The sequence below is a fragment of the Plutella xylostella genome, chromosome 21 (assembly GCF_932276165.1).
Source record: "Plutella xylostella chromosome 21, ilPluXylo3.1, whole genome shotgun sequence".
NCBI classification, from domain to species: Eukaryota; Metazoa; Arthropoda; class Insecta; order Lepidoptera; family Plutellidae; genus Plutella; species Plutella xylostella.
The window spans coordinates 3,571,339-3,595,865 of NC_064001.1; the positions used below are offsets into that span (position 1 = coordinate 3,571,339).

The window sequence follows — 24,527 nt, forward strand, 5'->3', positions numbered from 1 at the left end:
TAAATCCGAATTGGTGGTCGGGAATGATATTTTCTTGAAATAGTAGTGGTTTAAGTCGACTCAGGAGAAGTTTTTCAAACAGTTTCGATAGAATAGGCAGGAGACTAATTGGCCGGTATGATGGGACTTCATTTGGTGGTTTTCCATTTTTGTGGACAAGGATGATTTGTGACACTTTTAACAATGGTGGGAAATACTGCAATCTTAGCATGGCGTTAAATATTATTGTTATTAGTGTTATTCCTTTAGGTGTTATCTTCTTTAGGATTTCTGCAGTAATAAGGTCGAACCCAGGGGCCTTAAGATTTTCTAGGGCTTTGATCTGTCTTGCAACTTCTTTTGGGGAGACTGGTTTTATTGGCAAGGACATTTGTTGCGGGCTCTGTAGGAACTCGTTTATTTCTTCTTCAGTTGACAGGTCGTCTGACTCATTTGTTTTAAATACGTTTTGTAGAAAATCAGCAAACACGTCTGCTTTCTCCTTCGCACTTCTTGCCCATGTGGCATCCGGGCGTTTTAAGGGTGGCACATGTTTTTGTGGTTGGCTGAGAAATTTAGTGAGTTTCCATAATGAGTGCTCATCATTTCTATTAGCGTCACTTTTTTCTAGTCTATCCTGAAGAGTTTCATTCTGCAAGTCATGGATGTACTTTTTGAGTTGTTTTTTTGCTTTATAAAACAAGGACTTGTCAGATGGGTGCCGGCTTTGCTGCCACCTTCTTCTCAATCTTCTCTTTTCTTCCACTTTATTTCGAAGCTCTACAGAGAGGTTACATTTGGATTCTCTAGGCAAGCTAGGAGTTGATTTCCATGCCGCTTCTTGGACAAGCTTTATAAAGTCATCCAATGCTCTGTCTACGTCCTCTTCGGTTTTAAGCGGGATACGGAGATTTATCTTATCTTCAATATAATCTTGAAATGCATTCCAATCAGTTTTCTTATTGTAAAGGGTGCATGGTATAGGCCTATGGATAATTGTGGTGCTTACTGTCATCAATACTGGTGTATGATCTGATGAACCATCTAAGCATGACTCTACACTGTGATAGAGGTTTGATATTCCCTTTGTAATGTAAAAATCTAATAAGTCTGGCAGTTTGTTAATATCGGTTGGCCAGTATGTAGGTTCTCCAGTAGAAATAGCATGTAACTGATGGTTTTCAATGCACTTTTTTAGTTCACGTCCTCTGGTTACTATGACTCTGGATCCCCAGGAAGTATGTTTTGCATTAGGATCACCTCCCATTATGAATCTGCCTCCCAGCTTTTTGAAATATTGGCCAAACATTTCTTCTTTTATAATATGTTTCGGAGGACAGTAGATTGAGGACAATATTAGCGGACCTTGCCAGTCATCTATGGAAATAGAGGTTGCCTGCAGATAGTCACGTCTGAATTCTGGTAGCTCATGATGTTGAATGCTGTTCTTGATAATAACAGCTGTCCCAGCGTGGCCAGTCATATCAGGGTGGTTAGTGACATAGCAAGAGAATCCATTCAGATTGAAGCTGTTACTATCAGTTAAATGTGTCTCTGATAATAGTAATACATCTAGCTTGTTAGATTTTATCATAAGTTCTAGTTCGTGTTTTCTAGCTGCCAACCCATTAACATTCCAGGTGGCTATTCTCAAATTATAGTTATGGTTGAATTTTACTAATAAGCATTGTGACTAGGCCTATTAAGTTGCCAATCTGTTGTAACATTGATCTTAGTTCTTCTGATTGCTTTAATATAAGAGATTCCATTCGTTCTATAATGTTAGTGGTGGGAGTTTCTTCACGGGTTATGTTTATTTGTGGTTTGTTGTATGATCGTGTTGGCTGATGATGATCATCATTGGAGTATCTGTTGTTTTTAAGCACATTGGACTGATGCTGGGTGATATGGAAACTGTTTGTTTTTCCAGTGCATGAAATCAACAAAGGTTTTATTTAACAAACCAAAAACAAACGAGTCCGTCCCTGAATCCTCTCAACTCAACGCAGATGTTCATGATTTATCATTATAAAAACTTATTTCTCAAATTGAACCCTTTCCGGAAAAGTTCCGGTTACACCACGGGGGTCACTCTATATAACAAAAATATAAGTTTCAAGACTCTATCTGGTTTTAAACGTACCAATTGCACGACAGCTCTCGTTTGTTTTTCGTCAGTATAGATAGAGAGTAACCTAGTTCCTTCCCCGGACTGACAGCGGTGATCCTCATTCGTCCGGTGTCCAGACAATGTGCAGACATATCAATACAGTTCGATCCAGATGTCTTCTGTGACACGGGTCTTTTTCCGGCGCGCCCTGAAAAGGGTTTCCGAGTGTGTCACTACAGATTTTCACATATATATTTTTGTACTTTGGAGCACTGTGTAGTATACAAAACGCACGGGATATTGCAAAAATGGCATATCCAGTATACATGCTGGTCACATGCCTTTTTAGACGGAAGACCAGATTTTTACAAAATAATAAATAAATAAACTGACGTCAGAGTGCCATTGCCTTACTATACCACTGAATAAATAAACTATCTCGGTACTCTCTTACCAAGGTACTCAGTGACAAAAATGTCACGTACGTTTATTATAAATGTATGATGAGTCAGAGCTGCAGGGCGATCACGAAAAACAGAGCTGACGTACAGAATCGAATGCGAGTGCGACAACTGTCAATTCTATAGGTAAAAAGTGTTCGAAAGTGCTGTCATGTTTACAATAGTCACACTCGCATTCGATTCTATATTGTTCGTGATCGCCCTGCTGTAGCATGCTAATAAGTGCCAATTTCTCCATAGCCTGTTAGAGCATAACCAGGTATTCATGGTTGACTTTTGACACATCTATCAAGAATTTAATATGGAGATGACGTATAATTGATCAACCTTTCCCTGGTTACGATCTAACCGACTATGGAGAAATTGGAACTAAACACACTACATACTTACGAACTAAGTGAATGAAGTGACAAGTTCGAAGCTTCGCGAATACGCCAACAACACCACGCTAGCCGAATAAACAAAACGGATTGCGAAATCCCGAATTTACGATCAAATATTGTCTCGAAAGAATAGAACGGTGAATACGAACGTCAACACTTGCGTCCTCCAATCGGAACGCGGGTTTTATTCCAAATTCAATTTTATTTTTAACCGCCGACGGACAAAAGTTTTGTAGAATAGGTACCTACCTACCTAGATTTAATTTGATGTGAATGTGTCGTATGCATATACAGGGTGTTGCAAAAAGGGTATACTAAGCCGAAACCTACATGTGCAGCATGGTATATCTAAGCCTGAAACTGAAATCAGAATTTGAAAATTTTGCAACTTTGCAACACCCTGTATACAGTGTGTTTTTTTTCGGACCCGAAAAACTTTAAGGGTGGATTCTACGAGTAATTTCAGCGAGAAGAAACCCCCATCTTCTTCTTGTAGTGCCTCTCCATCATTGAAGGTTGGCAGTCAGCTCTTTGCAGTGTTCTCTATTCCTGGCTAGTTTAAATATTTCTTCCACGGTTTTTACACCGGTCCACTCTTTGATGTTGCACAGCCACGTCAATTTTCTCCTTCTTTAGCCATGTCCGTAAGGCGTTTAAATCTCGAGATATGATTTTCTAAAAGAAGAAGAAAATCTAATTTAAGTAACATAGACCCTTACATATGGGGGTTTTTTCTCGATGAAATTACTCGTAGAATCCACCCTTAAAGTTTTTCGGGTCCGAAAAACAACACACTGTAGAATAAGGTGGACAGAGTTCGTACATTGTTCGATTTTACTAATTTTCTATGAATTTAGTTCAATAGATAGCTTGTTTGTAATGGAAAACAGAAAATTTCCCGCGTAACGGAAATTCCGGTGAGCTAAAAATGTCATTGCATTTTTTAGGATACGCCATTTTTGTGACGCATTCTTTGCCATCGGCGCATGTAGGGGCATACCCCGCGTTGAATTAAAATACTTTGACAAACAATTTGATGCTGGATCAAAGTAAGGTCAACAAAACAGAGTGTATGTCAACAACGCCCTCACAAATAAGTAAATATATGAGCATTACATAAAGTATTTAATTTATTATAGGTAGTTAAATATTTTTGGCTCTATATTCAGTAGTCTGATATTACCCACGGATGAACTACGATAATGATACATAAACATTAAGAAAAAATTGAGATACCTTCAGCAGTCATACGTCAATTATCCCTTAAACCTATTGCCTGTTTCACAATGTCTTTAATTCTATGCTATGAAGCTGACCGTACTGTATAGTTAGTCTGTTGCATACGTATATTTTAGGAACATGGGTTGAGGTAAAATTTATAATGTATTGTGTATTTTGATCAGTTCTGTTCCGATCAACATTGTTAATGAAGAATTTACGCATAAATTCGGGATTTTGCAATGGCTGGTTTTGATATTCGTTTATAATTTAATATTATCATGCTCGCCAGCTTTACACCCTCAAAATTATAAATGGGCAAGTATGAATATCCTTATTCCATGAAACGACAGAGCGAAAGTATTTTAACATTAAATATTATTTTCTTGGCTACTTTTTATCTGCATTGCAACTACACTTTTTTTAACTTTTGATTAGAATGAAGTATTGTGAGTTTCCAAATAGAAAACCGTCGTAATAATATTATACCAGTGTTTTTAGATGTGCATTAAAAATTTCGTCTAAAAACACTGGCATAATATGCAAGAAATGCTATCTCCATTCTTATGCTACAAAATTCCTGAGATATACTATTTTTGTCCCGGAATTCCCATGGGCAATCCTTTAAAGGCGATGCGGAGCTTGCGTAATCCATAAAATCGAAGATAAAAATACCTACTTAATAGAAGATGGACGGTGCAAAATTCCGTTTAAACACTTGAAAAAATAATTTAAGCTCAGATTTGAACAAAGTTTCTGGAAAAGTTTCAGTTTGGCTCCGTTAAGTCTAGTGTGTCCTTATTTCAGAACTTTCCTAAAGAGATTGTTATATGCTAGATTACAATGAGCATTGCCCTAGAATTTGATGCAAATTTTGACTACATAATTATACATAACAATATAGTGAACTGTTTCCCGTGAATAGTGGACTCAGGCGGTCAAGTTTTGTTATATAACTTTTATTTAAATTTTTTGTTGCTAATATGCTGATGCGCTGTAAAATTTACTTCATTATTGCAGACAGCGTCATTAAGGTAGCCCTTTTTAACCGACTTCAAAAAAAGGAGGAGGTTCTCAATTCGTCGGTACTTATCTTTTTTTTTTTGTTGAGGAGTAATTTGGAATTATTACAATTCTAGCGAGTGTAGTATTTATATAGTTTGTCTGATCAGAATACCGCTCCGTCAGCTATACCGGGTATACCCGCATTGAGACTTACTTCTGCAGAAATTGCAGCTGCATTGATAACGTGGAATATTTTCCAGGTTAAAACTAGTTGAAGAAGTGTTGTGAAGGAGAAAGGTAACGTTTTCATTGTTACGCCAGAAATAGTGGAATAAAACGATTGTTTCGCAGAACATTGCTTTGAGAATTAAGAAGAAAGGTTTCTTATTTTCTGTATTTAAAATAGAATACTTAGTACTTATAAATATTTAATTGGACAGTATTTTTAGCACTGTAGCAACTTTTACAGGCTGATGCAAAAGTGGAGTAGTACCTAAGCCGAAAGGGAGTGACTCAGAAGGTATGTAGAAGACAATTTTTGTTCTACGACAATAGTAAGAAGTCACATAACCAAAAAAGTTGCTATACAGGGTGTTGCAAAAAGGGTATACTAAGCCGAAACCTACATATGCAGCATGTTATATCTAAGCCCGAAACTGAAATCAGAATTAAAATTCGCGAAAAAAAAACATTTTCCATAGAAACTTTGTTGGTCCCGTGAATTTTTACTATGGAAAATGAATATTTTTTTTCGCGAATTTCCAAATTCTGATTTCAGTTTCGGGCTTACATATACCATGCTGCACATGTAGGTTTCGGCTTAGTATACCAATTTCGCAACACCCTGTATAGTTTTTTTTCGTTTTTTATCAAACGTCATAGAACAGTTATTCTGAGTCACCCCCTTTCGTCTTACTATTACACTTTTGCAACACTCTGTATAAATGGTTATAACTACTGTATATCCGATATTCTGTTACAAACAATTACTACAGAGATTTAACACATTTAAGGCCTGTATTGTATCTGGGGGGTTACTCCCTCTATACTGACGAAAAACGAACGAACGAGAGCGGTCGTGCAATCAGCACGTTTAATATAATGAGATAGAGTCGTGGCGGTGCTCTGGAACTTCGTCATATTCATGTAGAGTGACCCCCGTGTTCCTAGAATCCTTGGCTTGCCTTAGTCTAGTACTAGATCCCCCTTGACCCCATTAACATGGTATCAGTCTTACAAGTTTATTGAGTTTGCATGTTAGATCCCTGGAATATACTTACAAGTGCGACTTAATACAGAATGATAGAGTTACCCGCGATTTAACTTTGGAGATTGAATACTATGAGTAAGAGTACTCCCAGTTTTCTAAGGGGTGCTAGTCTCGTGAATACTGCAAACTTTGCAAGGATAAGGGTCACTTTTACCAAACGCGAAACGTATTTAAAATTGTATTTAAATCAAATTTGAAATACATGTTGTAGGTACTGACAGGCGTTTAGCGTTTGGTGAAATTCCACCACAACAACACAAGCACAACTTGTTTTAGTTTTTTGGAAAATGCTATGCATGCATTAAAAAAAATACCCAAGTGGAAATCGTTTATTATTTTTCTGGTGACCCTTGTGACCACACACTTCCCAACTAGGCAACTTTTTGGGACAACCTGTATACTGAAAAACTATTTTATCTATCTCGTTCACTCTCTCACTCTCATTACTCACTGTATCTCCTCTTTCCCTCCAGCTGAGACCTACCCCCGCGAGGAGTGGCCGTCATCAGCGTCGAAGCGGGACACGGGCAAGCGGGAGCCCAGCCGGGTGAAGGGACGGCCCCGGTCCACGGACTCCAGGTTCCAGTTCAACGACCCCAAGTGGCAACACATGTGGTATTTGGTGAGTTACTGTTCTATTCTATTATCTGTGAGGGTGTAAATACCTGCAGCTGTGTATCTCGAATGGAATGTTTGTGCATATCTCTAAGGTCTAAACCGCCTTCCTAAGCTTGCATCATTTCCCACCACTACCACGCTGTTCCACTGCGGATTGGTGAGTTCACATATCTAGATGTGCTAAATCTTGATGTTCAGGTTTCCTCACAATGTTTCGATGCGATGCGGATAATCACTGATAAAATTCCATCCTGCATAGGTAGGTACAATTTTAGCTTCATTTGAAATGTAACATCCAATCAGGATTAAGCAAATTCTCTCAACTCAAATTTTTTTATTCATCGTACAAATATAAAATTTTCTGATGAACGTCAATTTTTACAAATTACTCTCCGTTCGGATAAGGGGGGGCTCTTTCTGTAAGCAAAAACAGTAAAAAAAATATCCACAATATACGTTCAGAAACTTGGCAAACCATCCGGTAGCGATTGCGGATATAAAAAATTCAAACCACAGACACTTCTGAACAAACCTGAAATATTCGAAACTTTGAAATATTAATTTGTAATCAAAGTAGCTTTGCGAGTAAAATACATCTGGAAAGGGCACAGCCGGTAGGTAGTATTTAGTTATAGTGTTTCTTTAAGTTTCCACTTTTTTTTTGTACCGATAACGAAAATATAGTTTTTTTAGGTAAGTATTACATACAGGTACTTATTTCATCATCATGATTTTAGAGCCCATCATATTTTAACTTGAAAAAAATATCGCAAAACCCCCAGTAGCGACGCGGCACAAAGTTGATGTAACTTGGGCAAGCGATGGGTCGTCTCTCTCTCCCGTTTTTCCTGGTATCGGAACAACTTGAATTCGTTTTCTCTGATTGGCTTCGGAGCTCTCTGTTGATGATCGGATTTCATAATCATATTCAAATAAACAAATTATAGGTATAAATAAAACCGGACCGGTGTGTGTTTACAAATTAAATTATGCCTTAATGTATCTTTTAACTGATGCAAAGGAAGGATATATGTAGGTAGGTAAGCAAAAATATATTTATTTATTTTTCAAAAGTCGTGGAACAAAGTTTGGATTTATCTATTTTTTACGATAATGATAACAAGAAGATGACCTTTTTCTTCATGAGAATTTACTTATAAAAAAGGTATTGAATTAAAAAAAAACAAAATGTACATACTAACAATCTCTATCTTTCTATTAAGTAAAAAATAAATAACATTAAAAAGCTGTAAAAGAAACATTTTAATTTTATCAATCATTAATTAATACGTCACAAACATGCATATCTCCGTGATGAATTCAATGAGGAAAAATGTACTTTTAATTATTTCAAAAATCCTCAAAGACATTCCGCGTTCAGCTTTCACAATATTTTTCCTTTAAACACGTCGGGCCGACTGAGTATCTCCGTTGATTTGAATATCCGAGCCAGTCACGTTACTTTGAAAAGGTACCACCTGGCTGTGTTGGTGATATAAATTGGAATTATTGCGAAGTGCGCGCCGAGCGAAAACGTTTTCGCTGATTAATAATGAGTTTTCTTCTTTTATTTTTCAAACTTCGTGAGTGGTTTCTTTGTAGCGTTCGCTTGTTTAGTGCTGCACCAAAGCCATTGGGCAAATTAAAATTGTTTGCTTGTCCCATTTTATACTTAAATTGTGTAATAGCCATGGTGATTATGTTAAGAGTATTTCATGAAATAATAATTCTGTTTAGTGTAATTTACGGTGTATGTAGTTGATTATGAATGTACTATAAGCGATTTTTGAATTATGACCCACTTCTAGACAATGGCCTCTTACTACTCCACATATCTCTATTATCTCTTTCCTTACCACATTCAAACCTATCACCATAATGAATATACCTACAGGGTGTTGCAAAAGTGTAAGTAATCCGAAAGGAGTGTTTTACTCAGCTCGGTATTTTAAACCCCCGATAAATAGAGGGGTGTTATCAGTTTAACGAGTCTAACCCCCTTATTCATAGAGAAGTTACAGAACGTTTTAACTAATAAGCTGTTTTGTCCCTCTCCGACAAAGAACAATTTGTTCTTTGACAGAGAGGGACAAAACAGTTTATTAGTTAAAACGTATTGTAACTTTTCTATGAATATGGGGGTAAATGTTTTGTGTGTTTGTATCTGTCTGTGGTAGCAGCTTCCAAACGGCGAATAATTTAATAATTTAAATTTTTTTTTTTGATCATAGGTTATGTTCAATATGCTTTTTTACACAATCACTAACAACCTACCTCTCCCACAGAACCGCGGCGGTGGGCTGGACATGAACGTGGTGCCGGCGTGGCGGGAGGGCGTCACGGGCAAGGGCGTGGTGGTAACCATCCTGGACGACGGGCTCGAGACCGATCATCCGGACCTCGTCGCCAATTATGTGAGTATTAGAGAAAAGCTACACTCAATGAAGTCCAGTGACATATAAAGTGTTCAAAATGTTCAAATAAATATGGAACAGCAATGGCTAATGGATGTTTTTCATTGCTCGCGAGTTTAGTTTTCCCGTGAGCTTCGCGAGCTTTTTCCGTGGGGATCCCGGGATATAAAAAATAGATATTTATTTTTAAAAGTAGACTATGTGTTAATTTATAATGTACTAGGTACATGTACATGACAAATTGTAGCAAAATTGTTCCAGCAATTTTAATGTGTAAGAGTAACCAACATCCATCCTTCCATCTTTTAGTACGAACTTTCACTTGCAGGGCAAAAGCACATCTATTACTCACATTTATTATATTAGTCGGATTTTCAGCTTTATTGACTTTATAGACAGGGAGACTTGGTATAGAAATATGAATGTTTCGAATGTGAATATTAGCCTTGTCCGTAGATTTCTGAGAGGCTATTCAAATCCAACAATGGAATCATTAACAATAATGGCTTATTATAATTCATAATGATTATTATGTCCCTTAATGATGTGACAAGCTTTGTGTAACATAGCATCCTATACATAAGAAAGTAATAAATAACTAGGATATTAATTATCAAATAATTCATATAGGTTCAAATCGTCCTCGTAGAAACTAAAATGCGAACTGCTAATACTTATCATTTGTCTAATCCTGTTTTTTTTCTTTTGTTTAATCGAAGTTTAGCCTCTCTTGTGAATTGGCTGTAGGTTAGTCTTATTGCAACAGCGGGCGGGATATGCCAATTTAAATGGTTCCGTCTGCGGTCAGCGGATGACGCGGGATTGGCAAAGCCTTTGCAGAACCCTAATTGATACTCGACCTCTTTGGGGGCCCGCTGGCACATTGACACCACATAGAAAAAGGATACTGTTTGTATGTTCCACTGTGTTGCGGGAGTTTTCATGAATTATTGGAAAGATTCGTGGCCCAGGGGTTGATATATGATTAGAATGTAAGACAAAAATAAGTTTTTTTTATCCACATAAATTTTTACATTCTTGCCTATACAGTGTTCATCTAGGTACCTCTAATATATTATTTCAGTTAGGATATTTCCATAGAAAAACACTGGCATTCGAAACAATTATAATTATGTAATGCAAATGTAACTTACTTGAGTATGCCTCAAGAACTCGAATACTACAACCGAACCGCTCTTTCGAACGCTTTTGCTTCCAGCCTCTATGCGAGAATCATAAACGGAAATTATTCGACTGTAAAGTTTTAATTTGTTAGTGTTTTTCCTTTTATGCCACTAACCACTTGAGTTTTATTCGTCGAGCTAGTTAAGAATAACATTAAGTATTAAATATTTTTCCGCATGAATTAAGTTAAAAGACGTGTTTGACTTGTAAAACGGGAAATAAAACCAAACGTTTAATATAAGTAATACATAAAATTTCGAGTTGAATACAAAACGCTTTTCATTTTTATGAACAAAAAAAAGATCCTTGAAACTATTTAAAAACAACTTCAATAAGTCATGATATTTTTTTCTCGGAAATTGGTACAGAACAGTTCTAGTAGGTATAGGTACCTTGTCCTGATCCCTCAGCACCCAATATCTTCAAAACGTCCACACAGCCCGAGTGAAAACTCAAATGACTCGATCCATACGGGAATTTTAATTGATCTTGCTATTTGTACACGAAAAATGGCTCATTTTCCTCGTTTATTGCGCGACCACAATGCCACGCGTCGTGGCTTCCACGAATAAAACCCACCAGTGTATGCGGACAACATATTTATTTATGCCAATTATTGTATACTCGAATGTCAAAAGAGCGGCGCTGCGGTAACCACACTATTTTGTAAAATATTTGTTCTCTCGTATTTCCTCCCGGCAACGATGAAAATGTTAATAATTATTCTGTTCGCCATTATACAAAATAGGAGGACAAAAAACTTATTGACAATCTTTTAGTCACTCAATTTCGACGTCGGCACAATACCTACTACCATTTTTCTAGCATCCTAAGTATGGTAGTACAAAAGCATTTTTTCCTGAAAATCAAGTCAGATCCATTATTTTGGCGCTTAGCAACTACAAAGGGTGGTATTTTGGAAAGCACTAGGTACGCCTAAAACCGTGATGCATCGCTTTGCTTGTATCTTCGCTAAGCGCAGTGTTTCATACGTACTTCATATCCGCTAAAATGCACTTAGGCAATGTCATTATGCTCCAATACCATTGCGTTTGTATTGTACGTCACATACTAGTGATTACAGCTTTGAGCTTGCTCTGACGGTTTCACAACTTACTTAGTAATGCTTAACGCGAAGTTAAGAATGAAAGAAAGTTCACAAAAAGAAATAAAAAATTAGAGAATAATTTTACTCATATCGTATCATAATCGTATCGTGAAAGTTTCATATACACTCGTACTAAGTATTCTTGTTTAGTCCCAATGTAATAGGGGGCGGAATTATAGCCATTCGTAGGTCGAAAAGTAAGAACAAATCTACTCTAACGTGAATATATTTTCAGCTGATGTAGGTAATATCAATGTACTGTGCGCGAGAATCGCAGTTCTCCATACAAGACTAGGAGAAGTTTTTCAAGTCCTTAAAAGGCATTATCACCGGGAAGTTCTGAAAGTTTCAGTGTCACCAGATATTACCATCAGAGTCTACGTTAGCCGGAGTTCGGAGTCGAAAATTAATGAAAAGTTCTTACAAGTGGGTATTTGTGGTTCAAGTACTTATAGCTCCGATCGTATGCGAGAACTTGGTAGACCCCGACTGTCACTATGGTGGCCGCTGGACTCCTAGGACTAAAACAAGGCATACATTGTTTGTTAAGTAGGTACACTTAATCCGGGTAAAATTGTGTTTTTTTTCTTGTTAGTTCTTGGATTTTAAATATAAAGGGCTGATTTTTCAATGGTCAGATAAGTGTTATCTGAAGAATAAAATTGCTGCTGTCACTGTCTACGAGTAAGGCAGCGTTCCCACTACGCCGGACCGGCAGATCTGCCGCGCCGGTAAATCTGCCGGAAGAGCTAGTGGCTGTACAATTTATATGAAGCTATTCACATTATTCCGGCAAAAATGCCGGACCCGGGGGTCCGGCATTTTTGCCGAGCCCCGCATTTCTACCGAACGTTTTGTCACTACGGCAGCGTTCCCACTACGCCGGACCGGCAGATCTGCCGAAAACCGGACACCGGACAGAGTGTTCACATTACATCGGATCCCGGAAGAAATTCAGACAGTCCTCAGTTGAATTTGGACCTGCGCGCACAATGGACGACGAAATTGTTGTGTTGTGGTGGTATCTTAATAGAAGGCAAAATAAGCGGGGCGAGCGGGGGACAGATACCGGCACAAACTCGTTCACATTACTCCGGGCCCGGTCGTTCTACCGGCAATTCGTAGTGACAAAACGTTCGGTAGAAATGCCGGGCTCGGCAAAAATGCCGGACCCGGGATAATGTGAATAGCTTCATATAAATTGTACAGCCACTAGCTCTTCCGGCAGATTTACCGGCGCGGCAGATCTGCCGGTCCGGCGTAGTGGGAACGCTGCCTACGAATTGCCGGTAGAACGACCGGGCCCGGAGTAAGGCAGCGTTCCCACTACGCCGGACCGGCAGATATGCCGCGCCGGTAAATCTGCCGGAAGAGCTAGTGGCTGTACAATTTATATGAAGCTATTCACATTATCCCGGGTCCGGCATTTTTGCCGAGCCCGGCATTTCTACCGAACGTTTTGTCACTACGAATTGCCGGTAGAACGACCGGGCCGGAGTAAGGCAGCGTTCCCACTACGCCGGACCGGCAGATCTGCCGAAAACCGGACACCGGACAGAGTGTTCACATTACATCGGATCCCGGAAGAAATTCAGACAGTCTTCAGTTGAATTTGGACCTGCGCGCGGGGGCGAGGGGAGCACGAGCGGGGCGAGCGGGGGACAGATACCGGCACAAACTCGTTCACATTACTCCGGCCCGGTCGTTCTACCGGCAATTCGTAGTGACAAAACGTTCGGTAGAAATGCCGGGCTCGGCAAAAATGCCGGACCCGGGATAATGTGAAAAGCTTCATATAAATTGTACAGCCACTAGCTCTTCCGGCAGATTTACCGGCGCGGCAGATCTGCCGGTCCGGCGTAGTGGGAACGCTGCCTAATGTGAACGAGTTTGTGCCGGTATCTGTCCCCCGCTCGCCCCGCTCGTGCTCCCCTCGCCCCCGCGCGCAGGTCCAAATTCAACTGAAGACTGTCTGAATTTCTTCCGGGATCCGATGTAATGTGAACACTCTGTCCGGTGTCCGGTTTTCGGCAGATCTGCCGGTCCGGCGTAGTGGGAACGCTGCCTAATGTGAACGAGTTTGTGCCGGTATCTGTCCCCCGCTCGCCCCGCTCGTGCTCCCCTCGCCCCTGGATGTAAAATGAAAAGCATGGAAAATCTTTCCCGTAAAATAGGGTGTACCCAATGTTTACTTTTATTTTGCCTTCTATTAAGATACCACAACACAACAATTTCGTCGTCCATTGTGCGCGCAGGTCCAAATTCAACTGAGGACTGTCTGAATTTCTTCCGGGATCCGATGTAATGTGAACACTCTGTCCGGTGTCCGGTTTTCGGCAGATCTGCCGGTCCGGCGTAGTGGGAACGCTGCCTTACTCCGGGCCCGGTCGTTCTACCGGCAATTCGTAGTGACAAAACGTTCGGTAGAAATGCCGGGCTCGGCAAAAATGCCGGACCCGGGATAATGTGAATAGCTTCATATAAATTGTACAGCCACTAGCTCTTCCGGCAGATTTACCGGCGCGGCAGATCTGCCGGTCCGGCGTAGTGGGAACGCTGCCTAATGTGAACGAGTTTGTGCCGGTATCTGTCCCCCGCTCGCCCCGCTCGTGCTCCCCTCGCCCCCGCGCGCAGGTCCAAATTCAACTGAAGACTGTCTGAATTTCTTCCGGGATCCGATGTAATGTGAACACTCTGTCCGGTGTCCGGTTTTCGGCAGATCTGCCGGTCCGGCGTAGTGGGAACGCTGCCTAATGTGAACGAGTTTGTGCCGGTATCTGTCCCCCGCTCGCCCCGCTCGTGCTCCCCTCGCCCCTGGATGTAAAATGAAAAGCATGGAAAATCTTTCCCGTAAAATAGGGTGTACCCAATGTTTACTTTTATTTTGCCTTCTATTAAGATACCACAACACAACAATTTCGTCGTCCATTGTGCGCGCAGGTCCAAATTCAACTGAGGACTGTCTGAATTTCTTCCGGGATCCGATGTAATGTGAACACTCTGTCCGGTGTCCGGTTTTCGGCAGATCTGCCGGTCCGGCGTAGTGGGAACGCTGCCTAATACAAACATTCAGATGCGACTGCAACAATTTTATTCCACAAAAATTAGCCCTAAGTAATAGTGTTGTGTTGTTATCTAACTCCCACGTAAACTAATTACTTTTGGAAATTCGTGTCAAATATGTACCTCCACCTGGGAATTAAGGGGATTAATTTTTTCGGGGGTAGGAGCGAAAAAATACAACAATTAAGATAAGAAACTCTTTTAATTAAATATAGCTATAATACTCTATTTACATTGTTTGTGGCATATTTATTACTAGAATATGTACAAATTGAGCTAATTATTATTATCTGCACATACTTGCACCTCTATGCTGCAATAAACATTGACCCCTAATTTGGCCCTACCTACTGTTCACACCACTGCACTTCACTTTCACAAATACAATGGCCACTGCTAAGGACATCCTTGAGAAGCAGATGAGCATAGAGTCCATGATTGCATCACGAATTGATGATTTTGAGAGGAAGCTCGCAGCATCCACTACTTCAGCAGACAAGATGTCAGATCTCGGGGCCCTGGCTAAAGACTTCGCATCATTCAAGGAGATGGTTGTAGGTGTTCTCCGCCTCCTCCAAGACCAAGTGGCCAGCCTGGCGGGAAGAGTCGAGGAGATGGACTGCCACAGCCGGCGCAATGCCCTTTTGTTCTCTGGCATTGAGGAGCAGGATGGAGAGGACTTGGCAGCAGTCATCACAGGCACTGTGACAGGCAAGATGGGATTGGCTGATTTCAGCCCGTCTCAGATTCAACACTGCGTCCGGATTGGTGCCAAAAATCCGAAAAGGCCACGCCCTATCCTAGCCAAGTTCACCAATATCTCTGTGAAGGCTTCAATATGGGCAAGAAAGACGCAGCTGAAGTCGAGCGGCACAGTTGTCGGTGAGTTCCTCACTAAGAGCCGGCAGGAGTACTACGCCCGCGCGCGCCGACACTTCGGAGTCAGCGCGTGCTGGACGATGAATGGCGCCGTGCATGTGAAACTCGCTGACGGCAACAAGGCGACCATCGTCTCGGCGGCGCAGCTGGACGAGCTCTGCAGGAAGCATCCTGCAGTGGCTCCGACGACCACGGCGGCGGCCGCCAAGACTCCAGGTGACAAGGCCGTGCCCAAGCCCAGCAAGCCAGTGACCAGGAGCAAGGCCACTGTCTCAGCCAAGCGTTAGTGTGATGTGTTGTGCTGTTTTTTTTTTTAACTGTTTTGCTTCTTACGGATTGTTAGTTTAAGGTTGTACTTTGATTTCATGTCTTAGAAATGATGAGTACACATGTACAGCAGCTTTGGTTTTAGGTTATTTTATCTGTCTGTCAACTGTCACTATCATGATGTCATCTGTCATCTTATACTTTTTATTTGCCAAATGTCAAACACTTTTGTTTATTTTTCTCTAATCTGTGTACCTATTAATTTACGTTTCGTTCTACTTAAAATATTTGTTGTGACATTTATATTATACAGCACGTAGGGGTGTATAGTGCAATCAATATTATTTTATTGAATTCGTAGTTTTTTAATTAAAGTATATTTCTTATTTTAGGTATAATACATAGTATATTATTATCTTATAAATATATATTTTATTTATTTTTAGTTCATTATAACTATTATAATATGAGTACATATGATTCTGCCAACAGTGATGATGATGATTCTTTCCTTTCTTGCTCTTCCGTTGGATCCATTAGTAGCTGTGATCTGTCGTATGTTCAGCTCTCATCTAGTCTCAATTCAGAATTTTCGAACTGTCGGAAATCTCTGAATGTAGTTCATATCAACGCTCAGAGTATACCGGCACACTTTTCCGATATGCTTACGTCCTTCGATAACAACAACATTCATGCTGTTCTTGTTTCAGAATCCTGGTTAAAACCTTCACTCGACTCCTCTCTTTATCCATTACCTGGATTCCAGCTCATTAGGAATGATCGGATCAATAAAGGCGGTGGTGGGGTTGCAATTTACCTTCGCAGCCATATTCCCTATTCTATCATCAGTAAGTCTCCGAGTGAGTATTCTGGGAAGGCAGAACATCTTCTGATAGAAGTTCGTCTCGGCCACAGCAGGATTCTCCTCGGAGTTTACTATAGCCCTTCTTTGAGTGTCAATTACTTTGATTCATTTGATAAACTTCTCGACGACTACACTCCTTTGTTTGACAATACCATAGTCATGGGCGATTTTAACACCTGTCTTCTGAAAAACGACTCTCGTTCTAGGTCATTGCACTCTATTGTTACCTCTAAAAATCTGCACATCTTACCTTCAGATGCCACCCACCATCCGCCTAATTCAGACCCAACCCTCCTGGATTTGACTATTGTGTCTTCGCCGAATCTCGTAATTAAACATGGTCAGTTAACAGCTGACTGTTTTTCTTACCACGACCTTATTTATCTCTCATATAAAATTCGTACTCCCAAACCCAAGAAGCGTACCATTCTCCAGCGTAATTTTAAGAAGGTGGACGAGCAGCAGTTGTGTGAAGATGCTAAGGCTGTTGACTGGGCACAGCTGAACGGCATAGACGACATTGACGAGAGGGTTGCTCTGTTTAATTCTCTACTCACCGATCTTTTTGATAAACATGCACCCCTCCGTCCAGTCCATGTTAAACAGCTGCCTGCCCCTTGGCTCACAGATGACATAAAGAGGCTCATGTCCAAACGTGATCACGCCAGATTTCGCTACAAGAAGCAACCCACTGAGGAGCACGAGAGGCTATACAAGGAGCTGAGGAACCGCTGCAATAGAGTGTGTAGGGATGCAAAACGCCGACATATCCATAAATCAATTGAAAACTGTGACAATGCACAGTTATGGAACTTCCTCAAAACTCTGGGCATAGGGAAAACCAAGGCAACTTCGAACATCAACACTGACCTCACTGCTCTCAACAAGCATTTTTCAACACCCCCTCTGATTCTGAATGATCACATTAAAGCTACAACTCTGAGTCATCTTTCTACTTTGCCGTTCCCTGACTGCCCTTCATTCAATTTCAAACTTGTTTCTGGCCGTGACGTTAAGAGATGTATTTCGGCGATAACTAGCAGAGCAGTAGGCATTGATGACATCAGTGCCTACATGTTAAATCCTATATTGGACGTTATTTTGCCCCACATAACCAATCTCATGAACCTTTCACTCCTGTCCAAATCCTTTCCTACCCTATGGAAGAATGCGTTCATTCTTCCACTACCAAAAGTCCCAAATCCTACATCGTTGTCGCAATTTCGCCCAATTTCTATTTTACCCTTCCTCTCAAAAGTCCTCGAACGTCTTGTCTTTGAACAGTTTTCCAGTTTCCTCTCCAACAACGATCTCCTTAATCCTCTCCAATCCGGCTTTCGTCCAGGCCACAGTACTGTTACCGCTCTGATCAAAGTTACTGACGACATTCGCAGCAACATAGATAAACAACACGTTACTGTCCTGGCGTTGCTGGACTTCAGTAACGCATTCAATACAGTCGATTTTGATCTACTCCTTGGAATTTTACGCTCTCTTAATGTATCTCCGGCAGTCACCAGTTGGTTCGAGTCTTATCTCAAGGGACGCAAGCAGTGTGTACGTACCGACAGTGAGAGTTCTTCTTGGTGTCCAGTACTTGCTGGTGTCCCTCAAGGTGGCGTTCTTTCTCCTCTGCTTTTCTCTTTGTTTATAAACATTTTAGCCAATAAACTGACTTCTCTCTACCACCTCTATGCGGATGACCTTCAGCTCTACACTAGTGCACTTCCCGAAAACCTCAACTCTGCTGTTAGCCTCATTAACACCAACCTGGAGATTATCTCCAAGTGGGTGAAATCTTTTGGTTTGCTGCTTAATCCCACGAAGTCTCAAGCGATTGTTTTCGGCAGCTCCAGAATGTTAAACAAAATTAACTTTTCAGCTGTGAGGAAAGTCAGGTACGACCAATCAGACATACCATATGTAGCCTCAGTAAAAAATCTCGGCGTGGTCATGGACAGCACTCTCTCTTGGATCCCGCAAGTTGACGCTGTGAGCAGGAAGCTTTTTGCATCTTTCCACTCCCTTAAACGCTTGCAGTATTTCCTACCGTTTTCCACTAAAATTACGCTGGCACAGTCTCTACTGCTCCCAATTCTCGACTACGCTGACGTAAGCTATCTTGACCTCACTGAAGAGCTACTCAACAGACTCGAACGTCTCCAGAACTTATGTATCCGATTTATTTTTGGATTACGTAAGTATGATCACATTTCAGAGTATCGTGCTCAATTGAAGTGGCTCCCAATTCGCCTTCGCCGGAATACCCACATTCTCAACATGTTATTCAATGTTTTGAATAACCCTACTTCCCCCCAATATCTCCGATCTAAGTTTTCATTCCTATGTTCCCACGGCCGAGCGTTGAGATCTACAGAGAACAAGATGTTGAGTGTGCCTGACCGCAACGCTGCTTCTTACAGTGACTCGTTCGCTGTGAAGGCGGCGTGTTTGTGGAACACCTTGCCCGTAGACGTGCGACTTTCACCTTCACTTGCTACCTTTAAAAAGAGCGTAAAGGATCACTATTATAAAACCTTAGGTTGGTAAATAATATGTGTTATATTATATAGTTATATATGTATTTATATAAATATAGCGGATATATATTAAGTCTATTTTGTCATTTAGGTATTATGTGTATTTGTATTATTATTATTTATGTAAGTTAAATAGGTAGTTAGTTTGTATTTTTCGTTTTTATCTTAGATATGTTTTAGTTTAGGTTCTTTCCACATTGTTTTTGTATAGCTTTTTATTGTATTAAAGGAGTTTAAAAACTTTAGTTTTCCACCAACCAAAGGTTGGTTGGAAGAAATTGCTTCTTGGCAATAAGCCCGCCTCTGTATATACCTACTACTTTTAAGTCCATTTTTGTAACTGTTTTTATTATTATACAATAAAGTGTTTATAAATAAATAAAATAAATAAGGATGCATGGAAAGCTAACTAGCGCTGCCAAAGATGTCAGTAATATATTCAGTTAGTACCTAGCCTGCGTAAAAATACTAAACGTTAGTTCATAAAAATACGATTATTTTCACATTATTTCCTACAAAAGATAAAGTTGTTCATTCCCACAGCTGAAGCTTCATTAGTGTTTTTCCGCCGGACCGCGTGAAATTGACTTAAATTTGTTTTATGGCCGTAAATTATACGCAATAAAATTCTTAATTCTCTTAAAGTTTCGGACGGTAATTAAGGAAAATTGAATAATTCATTATAGAACAGAAAAGTTGTGAGTGAGAGACAGGGGGTGGGGTGGTGCTTTGTCTTCTTCTTCTTATCGTGTCGACGACAACCTGACAAAGTCGCTAAATAATACAAGCTTAGAACTGCTATACCGTACCACCACCAACACCTTAGCAATAACAATCCATGAGCAGTATCGCTCACTTGTTACGTCAGATTTAACATGCGAGCTATTGCTTATGTTCGGTGGTGGTAACCCCAGTAGGCCTAGAACTTCCTGGGTCACCCACAGGATTTATAAGGCCATGTCTCATTAGGGTAAATGCTTAAATGAGCATAATCCTAACTAGATCAGACTTACTCAGTGCTCATACTTAACATGAAAATTTTGTCGTGAAACCGGCAGTAAATCTGTTACACTGTTTAGACCTTATGCCGTTTCAATGGCATGTAATACTGTAGGTATTATAGTAATAGTACCTTTAACATGCAATGTATACCTAATTATAATATTATACCAACACACCTACTAGTTTATAAATATTTACATAATATACAAACGTCTGATTCGAACACTGCACCAAAGGTCTCCGTTGAAGCGGCGAGCGCAGATGTCAACAGCTCGGCTGGTTAATTCCTGCAATTTGTCGTCGGCAGCCATTTCACAGAGATGTCGAGCACTGACCATGCGATCAATCTTCGGCGGCTTCGGACTAGCGTTTTATACGCGCGTGTGTGTGTATGGTCGTTTTTAGAAACGCATATATGCGCGAATAGGCGCGCCTGTTGGTACACGCTCAACTCGTACAGTCGGCTTCCTAAGTGGCTTTATACTTTTTTATCTTATCAAACTAACACACTTTAACATTCACCGTTAGTTAATAGGTAGTTGGACAAGGTACAAAAATGTATAGGTATTTATGACTGTACGGGCGTGGACATAGCGTTTTTGTGTGCGTGTAACCGCGTATACGGAAACGATCATAAACGCGCATACAAAACGCTAGTTGGAACCGATCCATCCAAGCTATGATACAATTAAAGTGGACCGGTCGACAAACTGTTAGCGCTAACTGTCTTATTGATCTTGATTGATACAGGGCCCCTATTAGATCGCTTATAGTTGTATAGTTGACACTATAAATATAGTGTCGAGAGTTTACGCCTTGATTGCGGCGACATGCAATTAATAGGCCGAGATTGTGATAAATGCAATAGAAATTAACTGTGTGGAGATTGAAGTCATTGTATTTGTTTTTGTCATTCATTTGTTTGTCGTGTTGCAGTGTTTTACTTTTGAGCAGTGCCAGCAGTTTTTGTTTCCTTTGTAGACCTTTAAACTATTCGGCCGTATGCCTGTGTTTTACATAAATTATGTTCTACCGGCAAAAGCTCTATCTATCCCTTATAAACTACAAATCTTGGTATATTATTGAAATACTAGCTATTTCATACAGGTCCAGACGATAAAATGGTGGAGTGACCCAGACTGCTATGCCGAAGGTCCGGGGTTCGATTCCTGGCCGGGGCAGATATTTTTTTAAAGACTGAGAAATCTGTACTCCAATCTTGGGTGGATTTACCTGTGTACATATAACATCTTTTCGATACCCATATTATCTACAGGTTTCACCTAGCTTGGGGTCGGATGGCCGAGTGTAATACCTATGTCCCCACATATTTATTTATTTAATTATTCTTTGCCGCCTCTACCCCATTCTAAACTCCTATCCCCCCGCCCGCAGGACCCAATGGCGTCGTACGACGTGAACTCGCACGACCCGGACCCGCAGCCGCGCTACGACATGATCGACTCTAACAGACACGGCACGCGCTGCGCCGGCGAGGTCGCCGCCACCGCCAACAACTCGCTGTGCGCTGTGGGCGTGGCTTATGGGGCTAGCGTTGGAGGTAATTTTTTTTTAGTCCATTAAAAATGTGGGTGAGTAGTCATATTTATTTTATATTCGCTATACAGATGCAGAACTATAGCAAAATTTTCTCGGTATAATATGCTCACACTATTCGCAAATAAGGAAAATAAAGCATAATTTTACGTAAAACGTAACAGTAGTGAACTTTGATATATAAATATATATTAAATAGTGCAACAAAGATGTATAATAGTGCAACAAAGAAGTAAAGAGGAAACCGGGTTGAAGTTACACTTTGCGGAGTTATTTTCGCTTTAGACGTTACGCTAGTACGTCGTACGACGTGAGCTAGCACGACATGATCGACTCTAACAGACACGGCACGCGCTGCGCCGGCGAGGTCGCCGCCACCGCCAACAACTCGCTGTGCGCTGTGGGCGTGTCTTATGGGGCTAGCGTTGGAGGTATGTTTTTTATTTTTATGTAGATTTAAATTTAGAATTTCCAAAGCAAAAAAATATGGTTTACATAAGATATCATCACGATCCATTACGTCCCCACCCCACTGCTGGGGCACGGGTCTCCTTTCAATGAAGGAAGGGCTTTACTTACATAGGTATATTTACCATTGTTTAAAGACAGTTATTTAAGTACCGTGGAAATTAAATTCTAATCTAACTAAAAAAAAACTGATATAGGTGACAGTAAAATGTTATGAAAAATAGCCCGAATCGCTCCGTCCAAATTGAATATCACCCTTTTTCCATGTTTCTCCAGACAATATCATCATCAAAAACACGCACTTTGGAAATCGGCCTCAAAAATGGCTATCGATCGAGCAGAAATATTACGATTCAGAACCGTGGAAGGGTTTATTCAAATCATAGTATCTAAGTACGAGGGAATTCATATTTTATACCCAATCCCTGCCCATTTATATGTATTCTGTACGGATCAAGAGTTGCCCATCGTAGCGTAGTATCAAGATAAAGTACACTCCCTTTTCTTTGAAGAGTATGAAATATTGATATGATAACAATTAGGTAGTTTTTGAAACCATACGATTTGCATAAAATATCACAAATATCAAATATATTGGTTGATGGATCTTCAGGTTGAAGAAGATAGGATCGCTAAAAAACAAATGTATGCTTTAGAATTTAGGACTCTGTCTGTATTATTCAAGATATTAACAATAGTAGATAATTATTAAAAAAAACATGTTTATTCTCATAGCTAACTAAATAAAGTTTCACTAATACCAGCCAAAGTGTAATAAGTGATATTTCAAATATAGAATAACATTTGGTTTACAGTTATTGCAAACATAATTTCCTGGAAAATTTAAAGTAGGTATAGTCAGACAGATGGTGAGCGTAACATTTAAAGCGAAAATAACTATGCTACGCGCATACTAATAAATATTAAAATCGCTAAGTGTAATTTCAACGCTGTTTCCTACCTACTGTACAGTGTACACACTAGTTGCACTACAATATTTATGTGGGAGTGAGATAGTATGAGTGAGCGAGTAAGATGATAGGAAATGGTAGATGGCGCCACTGGCGACCTTGTTGTCATGTTGTGTGCACTCGCAAGAGACTCGCAAGTTATTAATTAAAATAAACGTGTAAAACCAGTAATCTGCGTCTAATTTCCCCACATTTATATCATTGACAACTTTATATAACGGAGATCATAAGAACTGCTACGAATTCTCGGAATTTTGAAAAGTTTTGTAGCAAATGTAGAATACGTTTTACATTTATGCTTTCCTTATTTGGAGATAGTGTGAGCATGAGCATGTGTGAGCATAATATAATGTTATGCTTTGTAAGAAAAAAATAGGTACCTACTAAATTTCTGCATATCGAATATAAATTTGTATTTTTTTGGTGTAAAAACTCTTTACAAAACACCTCTTTCTCCCCCCAAGGAGTCCGCATGCTCGACGGTGACGTCACGGACGCGGTGGAGGCGCGCTCGCTCAGCCTGAACCCTCAGCACGTGGACATCTACAGCGCGTCCTGGGGCCCTGACGATGACGGGAAGACCGTGGACGGGCCCGGGGAACTGGCGACAAGAGCGTTCATCGAGGGGGTCACTAAGGTAAGACTATTCTATTCTATTATAGAATAAAAGATTATAGAAGGTAAGACTGTTGGGAGATATTTTTTCTGGGAGGGGCCTCTGAAACCGGTTTTACCTGAAAAAAAAAAGGATTTCTGGTTATACGTTTTACGTACCTACCTAATTGTAATAGGTATACCGTGGTTGATTTAAAATATTTCCAAATATATTTCGTTTGTGCGCTAGTCCAACTCTAGCCGTAATTATTATTTTAACGTTTTAAAATGTAGACAACTTTCTAAATGTAGGTAAAGTAAACGATATCTGGGAATACACGAAAACTTTCTTTTCTCTCTTTTCTTCTGCTTCTTTCTTTCTCTTTACTGTGGAGTAAACTGAATTTCATTTTGAAAAAGGATGTAGGTAGTTTGAATTAAACACTTTTTTATTTTATTTTTAGTTAATTTAACATTATCAATAGTTCATTACTACATGTAAACAAACTATTTGTAGAATAGTATAATACACAGAAACCCGTGGGACTTAATTTTTCCTTCTTTGAATAC

At 40.1% G+C, this 24,527-nt stretch overlaps 1 protein-coding gene across 6 annotated transcripts in view; it reads left to right on the plus strand.

The window, feature by feature from the left end:
• Positions 1-24,527, plus strand: part of LOC105386056 (furin-like protease 1) — a 184,638-nt gene that overhangs the window by 140,243 nt on the left and 19,868 nt on the right. For all 6 annotated transcript variants that reach the window (XM_048628533.1, XM_048628536.1, XM_048628537.1 and 3 more), the window contains exons 4-7: positions 6,900-7,048; positions 9,330-9,458; positions 21,763-21,928; positions 23,828-24,000. In XM_048628533.1, the coding sequence (XP_048484490.1) occupies positions 6,900-7,048; positions 9,330-9,458; positions 21,763-21,928; positions 23,828-24,000 (617 nt within the window). The remainder of the gene's footprint in view (positions 1-6,899; positions 7,049-9,329; positions 9,459-21,762; positions 21,929-23,827; positions 24,001-24,527) is intronic.